The sequence below is a fragment of the Scyliorhinus torazame genome, chromosome 7 (assembly GCF_047496885.1).
Source record: "Scyliorhinus torazame isolate Kashiwa2021f chromosome 7, sScyTor2.1, whole genome shotgun sequence".
NCBI classification, from domain to species: Eukaryota; Metazoa; Chordata; class Chondrichthyes; order Carcharhiniformes; family Scyliorhinidae; genus Scyliorhinus; species Scyliorhinus torazame.
The window spans coordinates 95036881-95052146 of NC_092713.1; the positions used below are offsets into that span (position 1 = coordinate 95036881).

Consider the following 15266-nt stretch of genomic DNA (forward strand, 5'->3'; position numbering starts at 1 on the left):
ACCTACTCTTCACATCTTTTTGGGTTGTGGGGATGAGACCCACACAGACACGGGGAGAATGTGCAAACTCCAAACGGGCAGTGACCCGGGCCCGGGATTGAACCCGGGTCCTCAGCGCTGTGAGGCAGCAGTGCTAACCACTGCATCACCGTGCCAGCCTTTAGTCTTTTTAAAAAACGTTTCTTTAGTGGTTTAGTTCGGAGTGGAGAGGGCATTTAAGAGTCACCCACATTATCGTGGATTTAGAGTCAGACCAGGTGAGCACATTAGTGAACCAGGTGGGCTTTTACAAAAGAATAGCTTTCAATTGCAAATGTTATTAATTAATTGGATTTAAATTGCAACAGTTGCCTTGCCTTGGTGGGATTTGAACCTATGTTCCCAGGCTCAATATTACCTAGTCTGGATTACTAGTCTAGTGACAATGCCCCATCCCGTCTCCCACAAATGCGATTAGCATTATTTTGCTCACATGGAGGGTAAATGCCAATATTGGCTAATGAAAGTGACTTTCTTATTTCCTTGTAACTTTAAAATATTTCTGTTTAACTGGCAATTGCTGTCTAGAAAATAGGCCAATGGTGGGGAGAGAAATCAGAGACAAACAATGCATCAAGAAAATAGTTTTCAGCTCACTATCTCAGTAAGGGTTAGGACATCTGTCAGGCAATGTGAGGAATGCACAGTTTCAAAGGTGGCCACAGTGCAAAGGGAGAATTCAAGATTTAATTTGAGATAATTCCACATGGGTTAGAAAATGACGATGTTGAGAGAGGATAGTGAAGTGAAGGAAAACAAGACTTGTATTTATACAGCATTTTTCTTGACCACTTGACATCTCAAAACGTTTTATAGCCAATTAAGTACTTTTGAAGCATAGTCACTGCAGTAATGTAAAAAACATGGCAGCCGATTTGGATACAGCAAATTCCCACAAACAGCAAATGAAAATGACCAGATAAATTGCTTTCTGGAGTGTTGACTGAGGGATAGAATTGGTGAGGACACCAGGAGTAACTTTTCCTGCACATCTTCAAAATAGTGTCATGGGATCTTTTACATCAACCAAAGCAGACAGATGAGACCCCAGTTTAATATCTCTTCTGAAAGATGGCACTGACATTGTAGCACTCCGTCAGTTCTGCATTGTTAAGTGTCAGTCTTGATTTTTTTTTGTGCTCAAGCCCTGGAGTGAGGTTTGAATCTGGAATATCATGACTTGGAGACAAGAGTGTTACCAACTGAGCCACAGCCAACACAAAGAGCTGTAGCTATTATGGAAATAATAAAAACATTTTTAAGATTGTCTGACATAGGAATTGAATACGCTTTGAAGTGGAATGGTGACTCACCCAGGTATTTTAAAAATAGATATAGGACTTTGTGCTGCTGCAGTCATTTGAGAATTGAATTTGCTTCACAATTTAAATTAAAGCAAGGTTCAATAGAAAATCCTACTGTTTTTGAAGATCAAAACAGCATTTTGTGATGAAGCAGGTCTAATAGCAAGAGGAAATCGTTTAGCAATCAAGTAAAAATAATTGACAATTTCAACTAAAAAATATTACACCTTAAATAGGAAATGCAACCATTTATGTAATGTTGTTATGCAAGGATGCGTACAGTGACTTTACCCAAGGCCACAGTTTGCCACAACCTCTGTGATTGGCTTGTTTCAACCAAATGTATGCTATTTTCCCATGCTTGACTGAACAGTAGAGTTTGAGCAATGATTTAGAACATTAATTCATAAAATGCTGACATCACTTGTAAGTTGCTCCTCTATAATAGGTAATACAGGCATTTAGAATTTCAATGAACTTGACAAACCTGTTCATTGTCTTTTATGTGTGAGCCTTCTGGTATTGCATCCAATCCTTTCTCCTCACCCGTGCGCTTACTAGCATCACAAAGAAATTCCACCACTTTATTCTCAGGCAGAAAATCAGGATTCCACAACAACTGGTCTTCATTCTCATATACTAGACATAGATTTTTATAAGATCCATTAGTGCATAGCTTTATCTAGGTCACATACTTGCGTTCACTACGCATCTTTTTTTAAAAATTAAAACAAAAGGGCAGCATTTTTACAAAAGATACCAAAGATTTTTTTGTAATCCATTCGGACTCGTCATATCTGAAGGAAACATTAGGTAGAATAAAAACAAACACGAGAGTGTTCTGCATTTCATTAATATTTTTCAAGTGGCAACTTATTATAGCACAGTGGCATAGTGGTTAACACTGCTGCCTCAGTGTTGGGGGCCTGGGTTCTATTCCGGCCTTGGGTGACTGTGTGGAGTTTGCACGTTCTCACAGTGTTTGCGTTGGTTTCCTCCTACAATCTAAAGATTTGATGGTTAGGTGGATTGGCCATGATTAATGCACAGGGTTACAGGATACAGCAGGGGAGTGGGCCTAGGTAGAGTGCATTTTTGGAGGGTCTGCTCAGAATCGATGGGCCAAATGGCCTCCTTCTGCACTGTAGGAATTCTATGGAAGAATGTTTCAGGCGCTGGAAGAGCTTTGGTAGCTCACCCAACGTGACATCTCTTGACATGCATGCCGAGACAAAGAATATGAGCAGGCTGTGTCATAGGACGGGATATTAGTGCCATGTACAAAGCCTTTCGACACAGTTTTCATGAAGCTGGATAATGATCAGAGCAGGAACCTACACTGACTCCCTCCTGGCCCCAAGATACCAAACTTCAGTAGTATTGCACCACTATCCTGGCAGCGATCAGTTAACACCACAAACCAGAAATCTTCTTTGTCACATTGCTTAGGGACGTAGGCAACGAATATGAAGGTTTAAAACAAAGAACGCTGCCAAGCAGTGGGATTAGTTTTAAATTGTGCTAGCACAAATCAAACGAATCCAGTGGCCTGGAAAATCTTCGATTTTAGTTTTTAAGGTCGTCATACTTAGCTTCAAGAGTCCAAATAAAATTTAGTCATGCTCTTATGCCATATTGCTAAAGGTGGCAGCTTGAAGAGGAATGTATGCACATCAGATGTAAACAGAATTGTCCACATTTGTGATATTTCCACTGTGGAATAGCCTGCCATTACTGACTATCCAAGCTTCGGTGAAATATTCAAAGGCTGGTGACAGCTATGGAATCATACCTCAGCAGCAGTCATTGTTTAAGGATAGGTATGCAAAAATATATGCACTTGAATTTTCGAAGCATACAAATTCTAAGCAAAATTGGGAGCTTTGTATGGACCATCATTAGGGGTGCCACTATTAACATTAAAGATTACTGATGGCATAAATGGTAGGAAATAGTTTCTTCCACAACATAGGGTTCAAAACAGATGTCAAAGTACTGTGTTAATGACACATTGGTAACAATTTCTGTGAAAAATAACTCTGAAAAGGTTGGAGTTAATCTGAATAGGTTAGGGACTAAATGGCGAGTTCAGAATGTTCATGTTCTATTGGAAAATATTTAATCTGGTTCGGTCAGGGAGAACATTGCTCAAAGTGTGTCACTCCACTTGGACCAGTGAGGTGAGGGTACCCAATTAACACAAATTAATTTTAATTCTAGATATTAAGGTAGTTTACATGGTGTGAAACACACAGGGCATACACAGTAGTCATTGTTTTCTACATCAATGCTCAGTGTGAGAAATCAATTGCTAGAATTACAAGCATATTCTTCCTTATAGAATTTAGACATAATTGGTATGTACTAAAATCTGGAGAGACAATAAAAATTGATCTGAAGGGCAGTTGAAAAATCAAAGATTATGCACAAGCTGTTTCATAAAATGGGGATGTAGATTTATTTTAGTCTTTTAGTTTTGTGCATATTCTAAAATTAGAAAAGTCTAAAAGTAACATTTTCTGCTGTCTGTAGGTAATATAAATAGAACAATGATGAATCCAATAGACAACTGTTTCTCTCACCAATGCAGATTTATCCATTTTATCTTTGCACAAACAGACTTTTAAGATTTTAAAGAGCTTACCTTTTTCATTCTCTTTATATTTATAGAAGCCTATAGGAACTTCAGCCTGGTATTGGGAGCCCACCATGATCTCCTGAAAAGCAAGACCAGCCATTTTAAAATCAGTATTTGGAAACTGTAGTATACTAAACAATTCCTTTTAAGTTACTGTTATATTGCACTTACAAGGCTGGCAGTCAGTAAGATACAGTAAAATATGGGTCTTCCCGCCTGCTGGCCTTGGAAGATCTGACAAGTTTACTTTGATATTGTTGCTGGCTGCAGGGGACCCATGAGTCAGAAGTCGGTGGCACTAGCACTACACTAGAACAATACAAAAGCACCTGCAATTAGCTCAAGAGATTTTAAAAGTCTTAATAGAAAACTTACGCTAAACTCAAATTTATGTAACATAATATTAACATTTTTACATTTAACCTTGCATATCATTTGTGGGTGCAATAATAGATTTAACTTTACTTTCCTAATATTAAAAATAAACAAACATAGCTGCCTCAGAGCAGGGAAGAGGGAGAACAACATTGACCATCAAAAAACATGGTTTACTGCATAGCTACTAAAACTGCAAATGTGACAAGGAACAGTGCGAGTTACTAGATGATGTAGATTAAGGAGGTTACTGGAAAATGTTGGTTGCCACTTGTCAACCCAAGTCTAGAAATCATCCAGATCTGTTGTAGATTTGCTTGGACTGTGTCATTGTCAGGAGTTGCGAATGGAACTGAACACTGGATTCATCAGCTTAATCCAGATTGGAGGAAAGGTAACTGAAAAAACATCTCAAGTTGGTTGGCCTGGGATGCATCCATGAAGCAATGCTGCAGTGACATTCTTCAATCACAACCATGTTCGGATCAGGTATGATTCTAACTACTGGAAGTTTTCCTCTTTGACCACTATCATCAATTTTGCTAAGTTTCCCGTTGATATCAAATGCTGCTTCATGTTGAAGCAAGGTGATAAAACCCTCAACTGAAACTGCTAGTGTCCAAGCATTGACCAAGCTCTTGAGGCGATCTGCAGGTAAGTAGTTCTGACAGAGTTGTGAATTATGTTGTCAGCAAGTAGGTTATTGGCAAATAGATGTCATCGAGTAGGATTAATAATAATAATAATAATAACCTTTTATTGTCACAAGTATGAAGTTACTGTGAAAAGCCCTAGTCGCCACATTCTGGCGCCTGTTCGGGTAAGCTGGTACGGGAATTGAACCTGCGCTGTTGGCCTTGTTCTGCATCACAAACCAGCTGTCTAGCCCACTGATTAATGATGATCTAACGCATGTAAATTAGAAGCTGCGCCAGTTAATGCTTTCTAAAAAGTCAACTTCGAAAGCAATTACAATACAGAAAAACACAACAGGCTGGAGTAAATGTTAGCAGCAGGGGTTGCAGAAGAACCTGCACCAATTTGGTCAGGGCTCCCCCCAGAAGTGAGGTAGCCAGGGTCAGACATTCCCTGGGATGGAAATCCTGCTTGCCTTCATTGCTGGTAGGAACACTGTGGTGGCTGCTCCTAATAATGCCCAAAGTTTCCATCTGAGGGGGAGGGGTGATGGTCTGGGGGAGGGGGGGGGGGGGGGGGGGGGGGAAGAGAAAAGAGAATTGGAAGCCCCCGCACATGGTGCTGGATTCTTCAAACAGGTACAGCATGCTTGACAACAAGATGCTCTTGGAGCCTCTGGGAGGCTGCTAGGCAACGTTCAGGAGGCACAAGAAAGCCAGCAACTTCTATTTAATCCCCGAGCTTGGGTGGGCTCAGGGATAATTGGCATCAATTGACTAATTGACATAGCTTCTCCCCCAATTGCGGAAAGCTTTCCTGCTGCCAACAGGTGGACTTGCGGCCTCTCATGTGGAACCGACCACCATGTTCCTGTCACGACAGGCTGGATTAAACTCCACCACATCTCTTTTTAATCCTAATCAATTTACTTGAGGTTATAGAACACAAGATAAAGGCTCAACAGTAATTGTTTTTTCCTCACATACAGCTTCTCTTTTTAAAAAGAACATAGAATAAGATTTTTAAAAATGGTCTTCTGATTGTCTCCAAATTGTGAAAAGCCTTTTGGTGATAATTGCTAGAATGATCCATCAGACCAACTACACGGAAGCATCCTGGAAATTAAAGCATGTTACACATTCTCAGGACACATTCAGGGCAACACGGTAGCATTGTGGATAGCACAATTGCTTCACAGCTCCAGGGTCCCAGGTTCGATTCCAGGCTTGGGTCACTGTCTGTGCGGAGACTGCACATCCTCCCTGTGTGTGCGTGGGTTTCCTCCGGGCGCTCCGGTTTCCTCCCACAGTCCAAAGATGTGCAGGTTAGGTGGATTGGCCATGATAAATTGCCCTTAGTGTCCAAAATTGCCCTTAGTGTTGGGTGGGGTTACTGGGTTTTGGGGATCGGGTGGAGGTGTTGACCTTGGGTAGGGTGCTCTTTCCAAGAGCCGATGCAGACTCGATGGGCCGAATGGCCTCCTTCTGCACTGTAAATTCTATGATTCTATGACTCTACCACCTAAATTCAGCTCTTAACGTTAGGCAAAATACGGATTCTCTTTTCAGGTTTAACCATTCAAATGGAAGGCACAAAAGGAATTCAATTATATTGTGAAGTTATGTATTTGTTTAAATCCTTATTTTGTAAACCAGAATTACAATTACTATAAATAATAAATAGAAGTTGAAAATATTTTCAGAAAAAAAATCAAATTATGGGAATCTGGTGCCGTCCCTAAGTTACTAGCTATTGTGTATGATTCTGGTTGCTCCAGTTCGATGTGACCCCTTTAACAATCAAAATTGCATCAGATCCAAGAATAATGGGACTTACACGTTTTCAAAGAATCAGATGCCCCACGCACCAAGTTTAATACGTGACAGATAGATGTACTTTGATATCAAAAGCAAATAATTTGAACTCACATGCAGATGGAATGCACTACATTGTGACAGAACTTAATTTGGACCTTTTGAGATTAGACAAAGTACAGTCATGTAGGAAGACCAACATACACCACGCAACATAACTATGTTAGTGTAATGGAGGCATCAAGCAGAATCAATGCTAGTCCTTGCTCATTTTAGCAGATTTGCACTTAGCATTAGTAGAGCTCGATAGAAAGTCAGCTACAGTTGACATGCTGCATAGAAACGAGTGGATAAAAAAAATTGGGAGAATTAAAAAAAGTTTGTGTCATCAGAAACATGCTTCCAATTTAGCAGTATATTTAGGCCAGAGTAAAAAATACTGAAACACAATGGTACCTTTTTCCAGTCTTCTGAGGGCACATAATCTTCATCATCTTCAGATTCTTCTTCCCCTTCATTGCCTATTAATGTTAACAGGTTAATTTTTTGACCGTGTCAGTTATGAAATATATCAAGTTGTGATTTATAAGAAATCATTTGTGACCTTATTACGCGACAAGTGGCTTGCAATTTAACACAAATGCTTTTTTGGGCACTTGGCACAAAACTTGCACTTTCTACTCTGTTGCATTTATGCAGGGGCCACAGGTTCAATTTATAAATGCACACTCAGAACGTTGCAATTTGTATCTGCTCATACATCAGCATTACACCATATTAAATCTTGGTACACCTTGTTCAGGACAGAATTACAACCTGTGAATACGGATGGTCAACCGTCACAATTTTGACTCAACTGGTTTAAAATAAATACTCCACAAGTCAGATTTTTCAGCCAGAGACCAATTAATTTCCAAATTGTTCTGAACACCAATTAGTTTGAATTAAATACAACTAGGATTAATAGGAAAGGAAAGAGAAGATAAAAGAACTACATAGTTTTATTTGGGCCATTATAATGTAGACAAATGGCAATAATGACAAATACAGAAATCCAAAACTAAAATGATGATCTCAAGAGGGTTTTAGACGAACACAGATCATCCCATTTAGTCATGAATAATTGATGCCAGTTCATCAGAGGCACTGGTAATACAGTAATTATTAAAGGTGCATTAGGACAATTAAAAGAGAAGTACAAAGCTATACAAGTGTTCTCTGTGGTTAGATGAGCTAGTGATAAGACTGTTTATATGAAGTTTATTTGCAACTCTGGTATAAATGCAAAAATGATCTCAAATTAAATAGCTGAGAGCTAACTTGAATGTTACCGAATGTTACTAAACATGAAAGAAAATACAGGGGCGCTGAACTCCAAATTGGCAATATTCAACTAAATTTACCAGCAACTTTTGTACTGAAAATTGTGTAGCCTGAAGTTTATTCTGTAGTCAATATGTTAATTAAACCCTTCGAGATAATTGGTTTCCCGAATTAGCAATTTCACTTTCAACCTGTCACTATAGCACTGTAGTTAATACCTAGTTCTTAATTAACATGATTGAAAACCTCTTGATATCAATCCCCAAGCAAAAAGTGAAAAAACTATATTCACACATTAATCTTTAGCCAACTAATGGAACACATTATTCCATTACCAGAATCAATAACAGCCATCTAATTTAACCAATGAGTAACGTCAACTTGCACTTGAGGCAAAGAGTTTATTGGAATGGTTCTCAGCAGTGGCAAAATCCTTACTCCAACAATAGTTGAGGCTTTTTAAATGTTCATGGGATGGGGGCGTTGCTGGCTAGGCCAGCATTTATTACCTGTCCCTGAGACATTCAGGAGCCAACCACATTGCTGTGAAACTGCTGTCACACATAGGCAAGTCTAGGTAAGGATGACAGATTTCCTTCCCTAAAGCCATTAGTGAGCCAGATGGGTTTTTGTGACAATCGACAGTGGTTTCATGGTCATCATTAGACTTTAATTCTAAATTTTTATTGAATTCAAATTTCACAATCTGCCACGGTGGGATTCGAACCCGGACCCACAGAGCATTAATCATCACTGCCTCCTCTGGCTGAAATAGGTGTTGAGAATATCTTTGATAATGGGAGAAAGTGCTGAAGCTGACTAATTTCACATACATGCACAAAAAAGTATACCTATGTCTAAGTATTTACATCTGCGTGGACGGATAATCTCTTGTACATCTTGTGAGGTAATCAATGGTGCAAGGTCATCGTTAGAAGACATCGTTTCATCATCTTGTCCATGCGAGTTTTTGGGTATTTCTTGCTATAGAGATCATAAAAGATATCCAATACACAGTTCAGTAAATTCAAAGTCTCATGGGAGGAAAATAAAGTTTATAAATTTTGTGCGAATTCAAACTTTTATAATCTTGGATGTACGAGATAGGTGAAATGCATATGAAAGCATAATTAAAGTTAATACTAATAATAATCTTTTATTGTCACAAGTATGAAGCTACTGTGAAAAGCCCCTAGTCGCCACATTCCGGCGCCTGTTTGGCTAAGCTGGTACGGGAATTGAACCCGCGCTGCTGGTCTTGTTCTGCATTACAAACCAGCTGTCTAGCCCACTGAGCTAAACCAGCCCTTAATTAACGCAGTCTTGATTATAAATGGCAACAGTAGATGAAAAATGAACTTTACGGCGATCAGAATTGGAGACCACAACAGTTGCTAGAAGAAAATTCACTGTTCGTTACAGAAAATTGCACCATTCAGCTTAATTAACAACTGGATAAAGTTTTCAACCTGTGCACATCCAAATGTCTGAAGTTGCACATTGATTAAAACAGGATGTTTATACAAAATCTAAGCTGAAAATCGACATGAAAATTACCAGTTACACCAAAGGGGGAGACACTTGGATTGCTTTTCTTTAAAAGGGGAGGAAGAAATACAAGGAGACGAGGACTGTCAGAGGATACAGCAGGATTTAGATTGTTTGGAGACTTGGGCGGAGAGATGGCAGATGGAGTTTAATCCGGACAAATGTGAGGTTATGCATTTTGGAAGGTCTAATGCAGGTAAGGAACATACAGTGAATGGCAGAACCCTCAAGAGTATTGACAGTCAGAGAGATCTAGGAGTACAGGTCCACAGGTCACTGAAAGGGGCAACACAGGTGGAGAAGGTAGTCAAGAAAGCATACGGCATGCTTGCCTTCATTGGCCGGGGCATTGAGTATAAGAATTGGCAAGTCATGTTGCAGCTGTATAGAACCTTAGTTAGGCCACATTTGGAGTATAGTGTTCAATTCTGGTCGCCACACTACCAGAAGGATGTGGAGGCTTTAGAGAGGGTGCAGAAGAGATTTACCAGAATGTTGCCTGGTATGGAGGGCATTAGCTATGAGGAGCGGTTGAATAAACTCGGTTTGTTCTCACTGGAACAACGGAGGTTGAGGGGCGACCTGATAGAGGTCTACAAAATTATGAGGGGCATAGACAGAGTGGATAGTCAGAGGCTTTTCCCCAGGGTAGAGGGGTCAATTACTAGGGGGCATAGGTTTAAGGTGAGAGGGGCAAGGTTTAGAGTAGATGCACGAGGCAAGTTTTTTTACGCAGAGGGTAGTGGGTGCCTGGAATTCGCTACCGGAGGTGGTGGTGGAAGCAGGGATGAATTTAAGGGGCATCTTGACAAATACATGAATAGGATGGGAATAGAGGGATACGGACCCAGGAAGTGTAGAAGATTGTAGTTTAGTCGGGCAGCATGGTCGGCACAGGCTTGGAGGGCCGAAGGGCCTGTTCCTGTGCTGTACATTTCTTTGTTCGTTGTTGAGATACAACACTGTCTGAAGGAACTGAAACATGAGGTCAGCCCAACAATACAAAATAATTGCCTGTTTTTACTTTTTAATTGCCTTCAGATGTATTTCTTTACCATGTCCCTGCCCTTTACAAAAGGAATTCATAATTTTCTGCTCAGCTTTTCATTTATAAATATGCATATAAGTAGGAACAAGCAAAGTTTATCATACATGGAAGCGTTTACCTCTTTCCAGAGATTAATGAGCTTCAGTGTCAGAGCACCACGTTAGGTGTAATTGATGTATTTGAATTTCGAAACTCAGCTCTGGGCTGAACAGAAACAGAATGGAGAGTCTGTACACAGCCACAGCAATCAACCAGGATAGGGGAATGCTGTCTGGGGCAGGGAAACAACATTGACGGTGCCCAAAAACAATAATTATGTTACTCCCAATGTTCATTTGGAGAAAATCCTGGAGCAACTATATGCAAGATAGGCAGTCTTGCAGGACAGATATGTCAAGGCAGATGCTGGAGCAAAGTTGGGTATCAACATAGACATGAAAACAGGTCCAGCCACGATGTTAAAGCAAAACAGACATCTACATACTAAGCATGCGGAAAAAAAAGGAGTCCAAGATGGATTTCTGAGAATATTTAGAGGTAACAAGCAGAGGGTTTGAGAAAATTGGTTCGTTGGAATGAGCTATCAGACAGGAATGAGCCCAGGCAAGAAAGATCTTAAAGAGCTGGACCATGAAGATGTAATGAGATAATGAATAGTGGTGGACAATCATGCTCATTAGCAAGTGATCGCTGAAGAAGAAATGAGAAAATGAAGAGATGATGAACATACAAAATGGGAGTAGAAGTTGATTATTCAGCCCCTCAAGCCTGTTCAGCCATTCAATAAAGACCTTGGTTGATTAGTTTGGTTTTCAAATTTCACAGTCCATTGAGCCCAGCCCCAATAACCTTTGATTCCCTTGCCCAAGAATCTATCTCCACCTTAAAAAATATAAAATCACCCAGCCTTCGAAGGCGGTGTTCCAAAGTTGCACAACCCTCAGGAAAAGAATTCCCCTCAACTATCCTAAAAGGATGAGCCCTAATTTTAAACACAAATGATCCCTAGTTCTGGACCCACCCACAAGAGGAAACATCTTTCCCACGCCTACCTTGTCAAGACCACTTAAGATCTTGTATACTTCAATCAAGTCATCCCTTACTCTTCCTAAACTCCAGTGGAAACAAGCCCAGTTTTTCTAAGCCTTTCTCAAATAGAAGCAGGGTGTAGTAACTTGCTGAATTTTGCTTATAGTTTAATATCTGTGGGATGTTTGGAGAGGATTAGCTCGGAGGTTAGGAAAGTAGAGGAATTTGGAACAATTTAAATGTATTGTGTACAGCCATTTGGGCAGCACGGTAGCATTGTGGATAGCACAATTGCTTCACAGCTCCAGGGTCCCAGGTTCGATTCCTGGCTTGGGTCACTGTCTGTGCGGAGTCTGCACGTCCTCCCAGTGTGTGCGTGGGTTTCCTCCCACAGTCCAAAGATGTGCAGGTTAGGTGGATTGGCCATGATAAATTGCCCTTAGTGTCCAAAATTGCCCTTAGTGTTGGGTGGGGTTACTGGGTTATGGGGATAGGGTGGAGGTGTTGACCTTGGGTAGGGTGCTCTTTCCAAGAGAGCCGGTGCAGACTCGATGGGCCGAATGGCCTCCTTCTGCACTGTAAATTCTATAAATGTAGTTAAGTGTTTGTTTTTAGTTGCCTTTGTGTTTTGCTGTTTGATAATCTGAGATTTTGTTTGATTATTAAAACAAGACTGGAACATTCTTCCCTGGTCTTCACATTATATCAAATTGTAAAAGAAGTAGTTAGGAACTGGCATTCCAAGTTTCTCTACTGGGATTTTCAATACCCTAGCATTTAACATCAGCTGGGCTAACCGCACCAAACAAGTAAACCTCCACTGAACTGTTGCCAACATATTTACTCTTGGAGGAAGGATACCAAAACTGCACACTATTATGATCCCAGTCCAGAACACAACAGTCGCTAGGATACTGGATCAAAACCCCAATATTTAATTTTAATTTTGTAAAGCTCTGAGGAAAGGAATACTTCTCGTCAGGAGTGATTTCAAGTACGGTATATTAAAACAATCTCTATTGCTAACACAATATTAAAACTTTTAATCATCACCCCAGAAAATAGTTTACAATTACCCCATAAACAATACTACTCAATACAGTGAATACAATACCCTTAATTGCTATCTTTATTCTTACTTAAACAAGAAAATAAACTATCTCAGCTCTCAATCCACCTTAAATACAAATGGCAGAGGAATACTTGCTTTACAGAGATTTTTTTAAAGAGATCTTACGACTGCTTTACAGAAAATATCTGACCACTGTGAGAAATTCTGGCTGTCTTCAAAAGCAGTTTCAACTGGCTTATTTCAGCTTGTCCTCGGAAGTCTGCACTGCGTTAAATACTGTTAATCTTTTTTAATTTAGTGAGAGCAGAACCATTTCACTGTGCGCACAAGCTTCATTCAGGTCAGAACTGAACTGAAAATGCTCTCTCAAAAAACATTAGCTCCACCAAGCAATGACATCATCTCACCAAGCTGAAAACTAATTAATTCCCCAGGGAATTCCCTTAATCAAAACACAATTGCCCAAGCTTATGGTGGTTAATTGCTCCTAAAAGTTTTGTTATCTTTCAAATCAAGATTCTTTTAGAACAGGACTTCAGCAGTCAAACACGCATACAACTTACCCAATACTTTCCTACATTCATCAGTGTACTTAAGATGCAGTCTCACCAATACTCTGTACATATGAAGCACAACACCCATACTTTTGTACTAAATTCCATTTGCAATAAAAGTAGCATTCCATTAGACTCCTTAACTACTGCTGTGCCTGCAGATTAACTTTTTGTGCTCATGTGCTACAACACCTAGATCCCTCTGCAGCTTGGCATTCTGCAGTCATTTCCATTCAAGTAATACTGCTTTTTAATTCTTGCCTGAAGTGCACAATTTCACACATTTTCTCACATTATACGTCGTCTGCCAAATTTCTGCCCACACAACTTATCCATAACCATCTACAACTTCATGTCCTCCTCAAAGAATCCCTACAGTGCAGGAGGCCATTTGGACCATTGAGTCTGCACCAACCCTTCGAATGAGCACTCTTCCCATGTCTTCTCCCTGTCCACCCCGCCCTTTCCTGTACCCCCATAATATAACCTCCCTGGACACCAGGGGCAATTTAGCATGGCTAACCTGCAGATCTTTAGACTGTGGGAGGAAACCGGAGCACCCGGAGGAAACCCACGCAGACATGGGGAGAAAATGCAAACTCCATACAGACAGTAACCCGGGGCTGGAATTGAACCTGGGATGCTGTTAACCACTGTGCTACCCTCATAACCTACTTCCCTATCTTTGTGCCATCTGCAAATTTAGCTATCATGTATTCACTCCTCTCATCAAAGTCATCGACATAAATTGTCCACTGCAGGACTCACTAATCACATCTTGCCAATCAAAACTAATTTATGCATACTTGTTTTTCTGCTAGCCCATCAATCTTTTATCCATGCTAAAATGTTAACTTCAACACCGTGAGCTTTTGTTTTCCACAATAACCTTTAATGTGGCACCTTATCAAACGTCTTCTGGAAATCCAAGTACGTGTCGACAGGCTCTGCTTTGCCCATAGCACATTACTCCTTCAAAGAACTCAATTAAATTGGTTAAACAAGATTTCCCCACCATAAAACCATGCTGAATCTTCCAAATTACTGCAAGTTTCTCTCTCTAAATGCCCAGCCATAACTTCCTTAATGATCAATTCTAACACTTTCGCCACGACAGACATCAAACTATAGTTTGCTAATGACATGACCGTAATGGGTGGGATCTCGAACAATGATTCAGGATACAGGAGGGAGATGGAGAACCTAGTGGAGTGGTGTAACAACAACAATCTCTCCCTCAAAGTCAGCAAAACTAAGGAACTGGTCATGGACTTCAGGAAGCGAAGTACCGTACACACCCCTGTCTGCATCAATGTTGCTGAGGTGGAGACGGTTGACAGCTTCAAATTCCTAGGTGTGCACATCACCAAAAATTTGGTCTACCCACATTGACTCTACAACCAAAGAAGCATAACAGCGCTTATACTTCCTCGGAAACTAAGGAAATTCGGCATGTCCACATCGACTCTTACCATTTTTGCAGATGCACCATAGAAAGTATCCTATCTGGCTGCATCAAACACTCGTATGGCAACTGCTCGGCCCAAGACTGTAAGATACTACAGAGAGTCATGAACATAGCCCAGTCCATCATGAGAAACCACCTCCCATCCACTGACTCTGTCTACACCTCCTGCTGCCTTGGGAAAGTGGGCAGCATAATCAAACACCTCTCCCACCTGGGTTATTCTCTCTTCCATTGGGCAGGAGATACAAAAGTCTGAGAACACGCACTAACAGGTTCAGAAATAGCTTCTTGGATTGGATTTGTTTATTGTCACGTGTACAGTGAAAAGTATTTTTCTTCAAGCAGCTCAAACAGATCATTTAGTACATGAAAATAAAAATAAAATACATAATAGGGCAACACAGGGTCCACAATGTAA

General features: G+C 40.4%; 1 protein-coding gene across 9 annotated transcripts in view; it reads right to left on the reverse strand.

The window, feature by feature from the left end:
• The window catches only part of LOC140426391 (mesoderm induction early response protein 1-like), a 98123-nt gene that overhangs the window by 29042 nt on the left and 53815 nt on the right, over positions 1–15266 (reverse strand). For 8 of the 9 annotated variants that reach the window (XM_072511093.1, XM_072511094.1, XM_072511091.1 and 5 more), the window contains 4 exons: positions 8981–9113; positions 7263–7327; positions 3988–4060; positions 1831–1982 (listed from right to left, as the gene is read on the reverse strand). In XM_072511093.1, the coding sequence (XP_072367194.1) occupies positions 1831–1982; positions 3988–4060; positions 7263–7327; positions 8981–9113 (423 nt within the window). The remainder of the gene's footprint in view (positions 1–1830; positions 1983–3987; positions 4061–7262; positions 7328–8980; positions 9114–15266) is intronic. The other variant, XM_072511089.1, reaches the window with a different exon arrangement.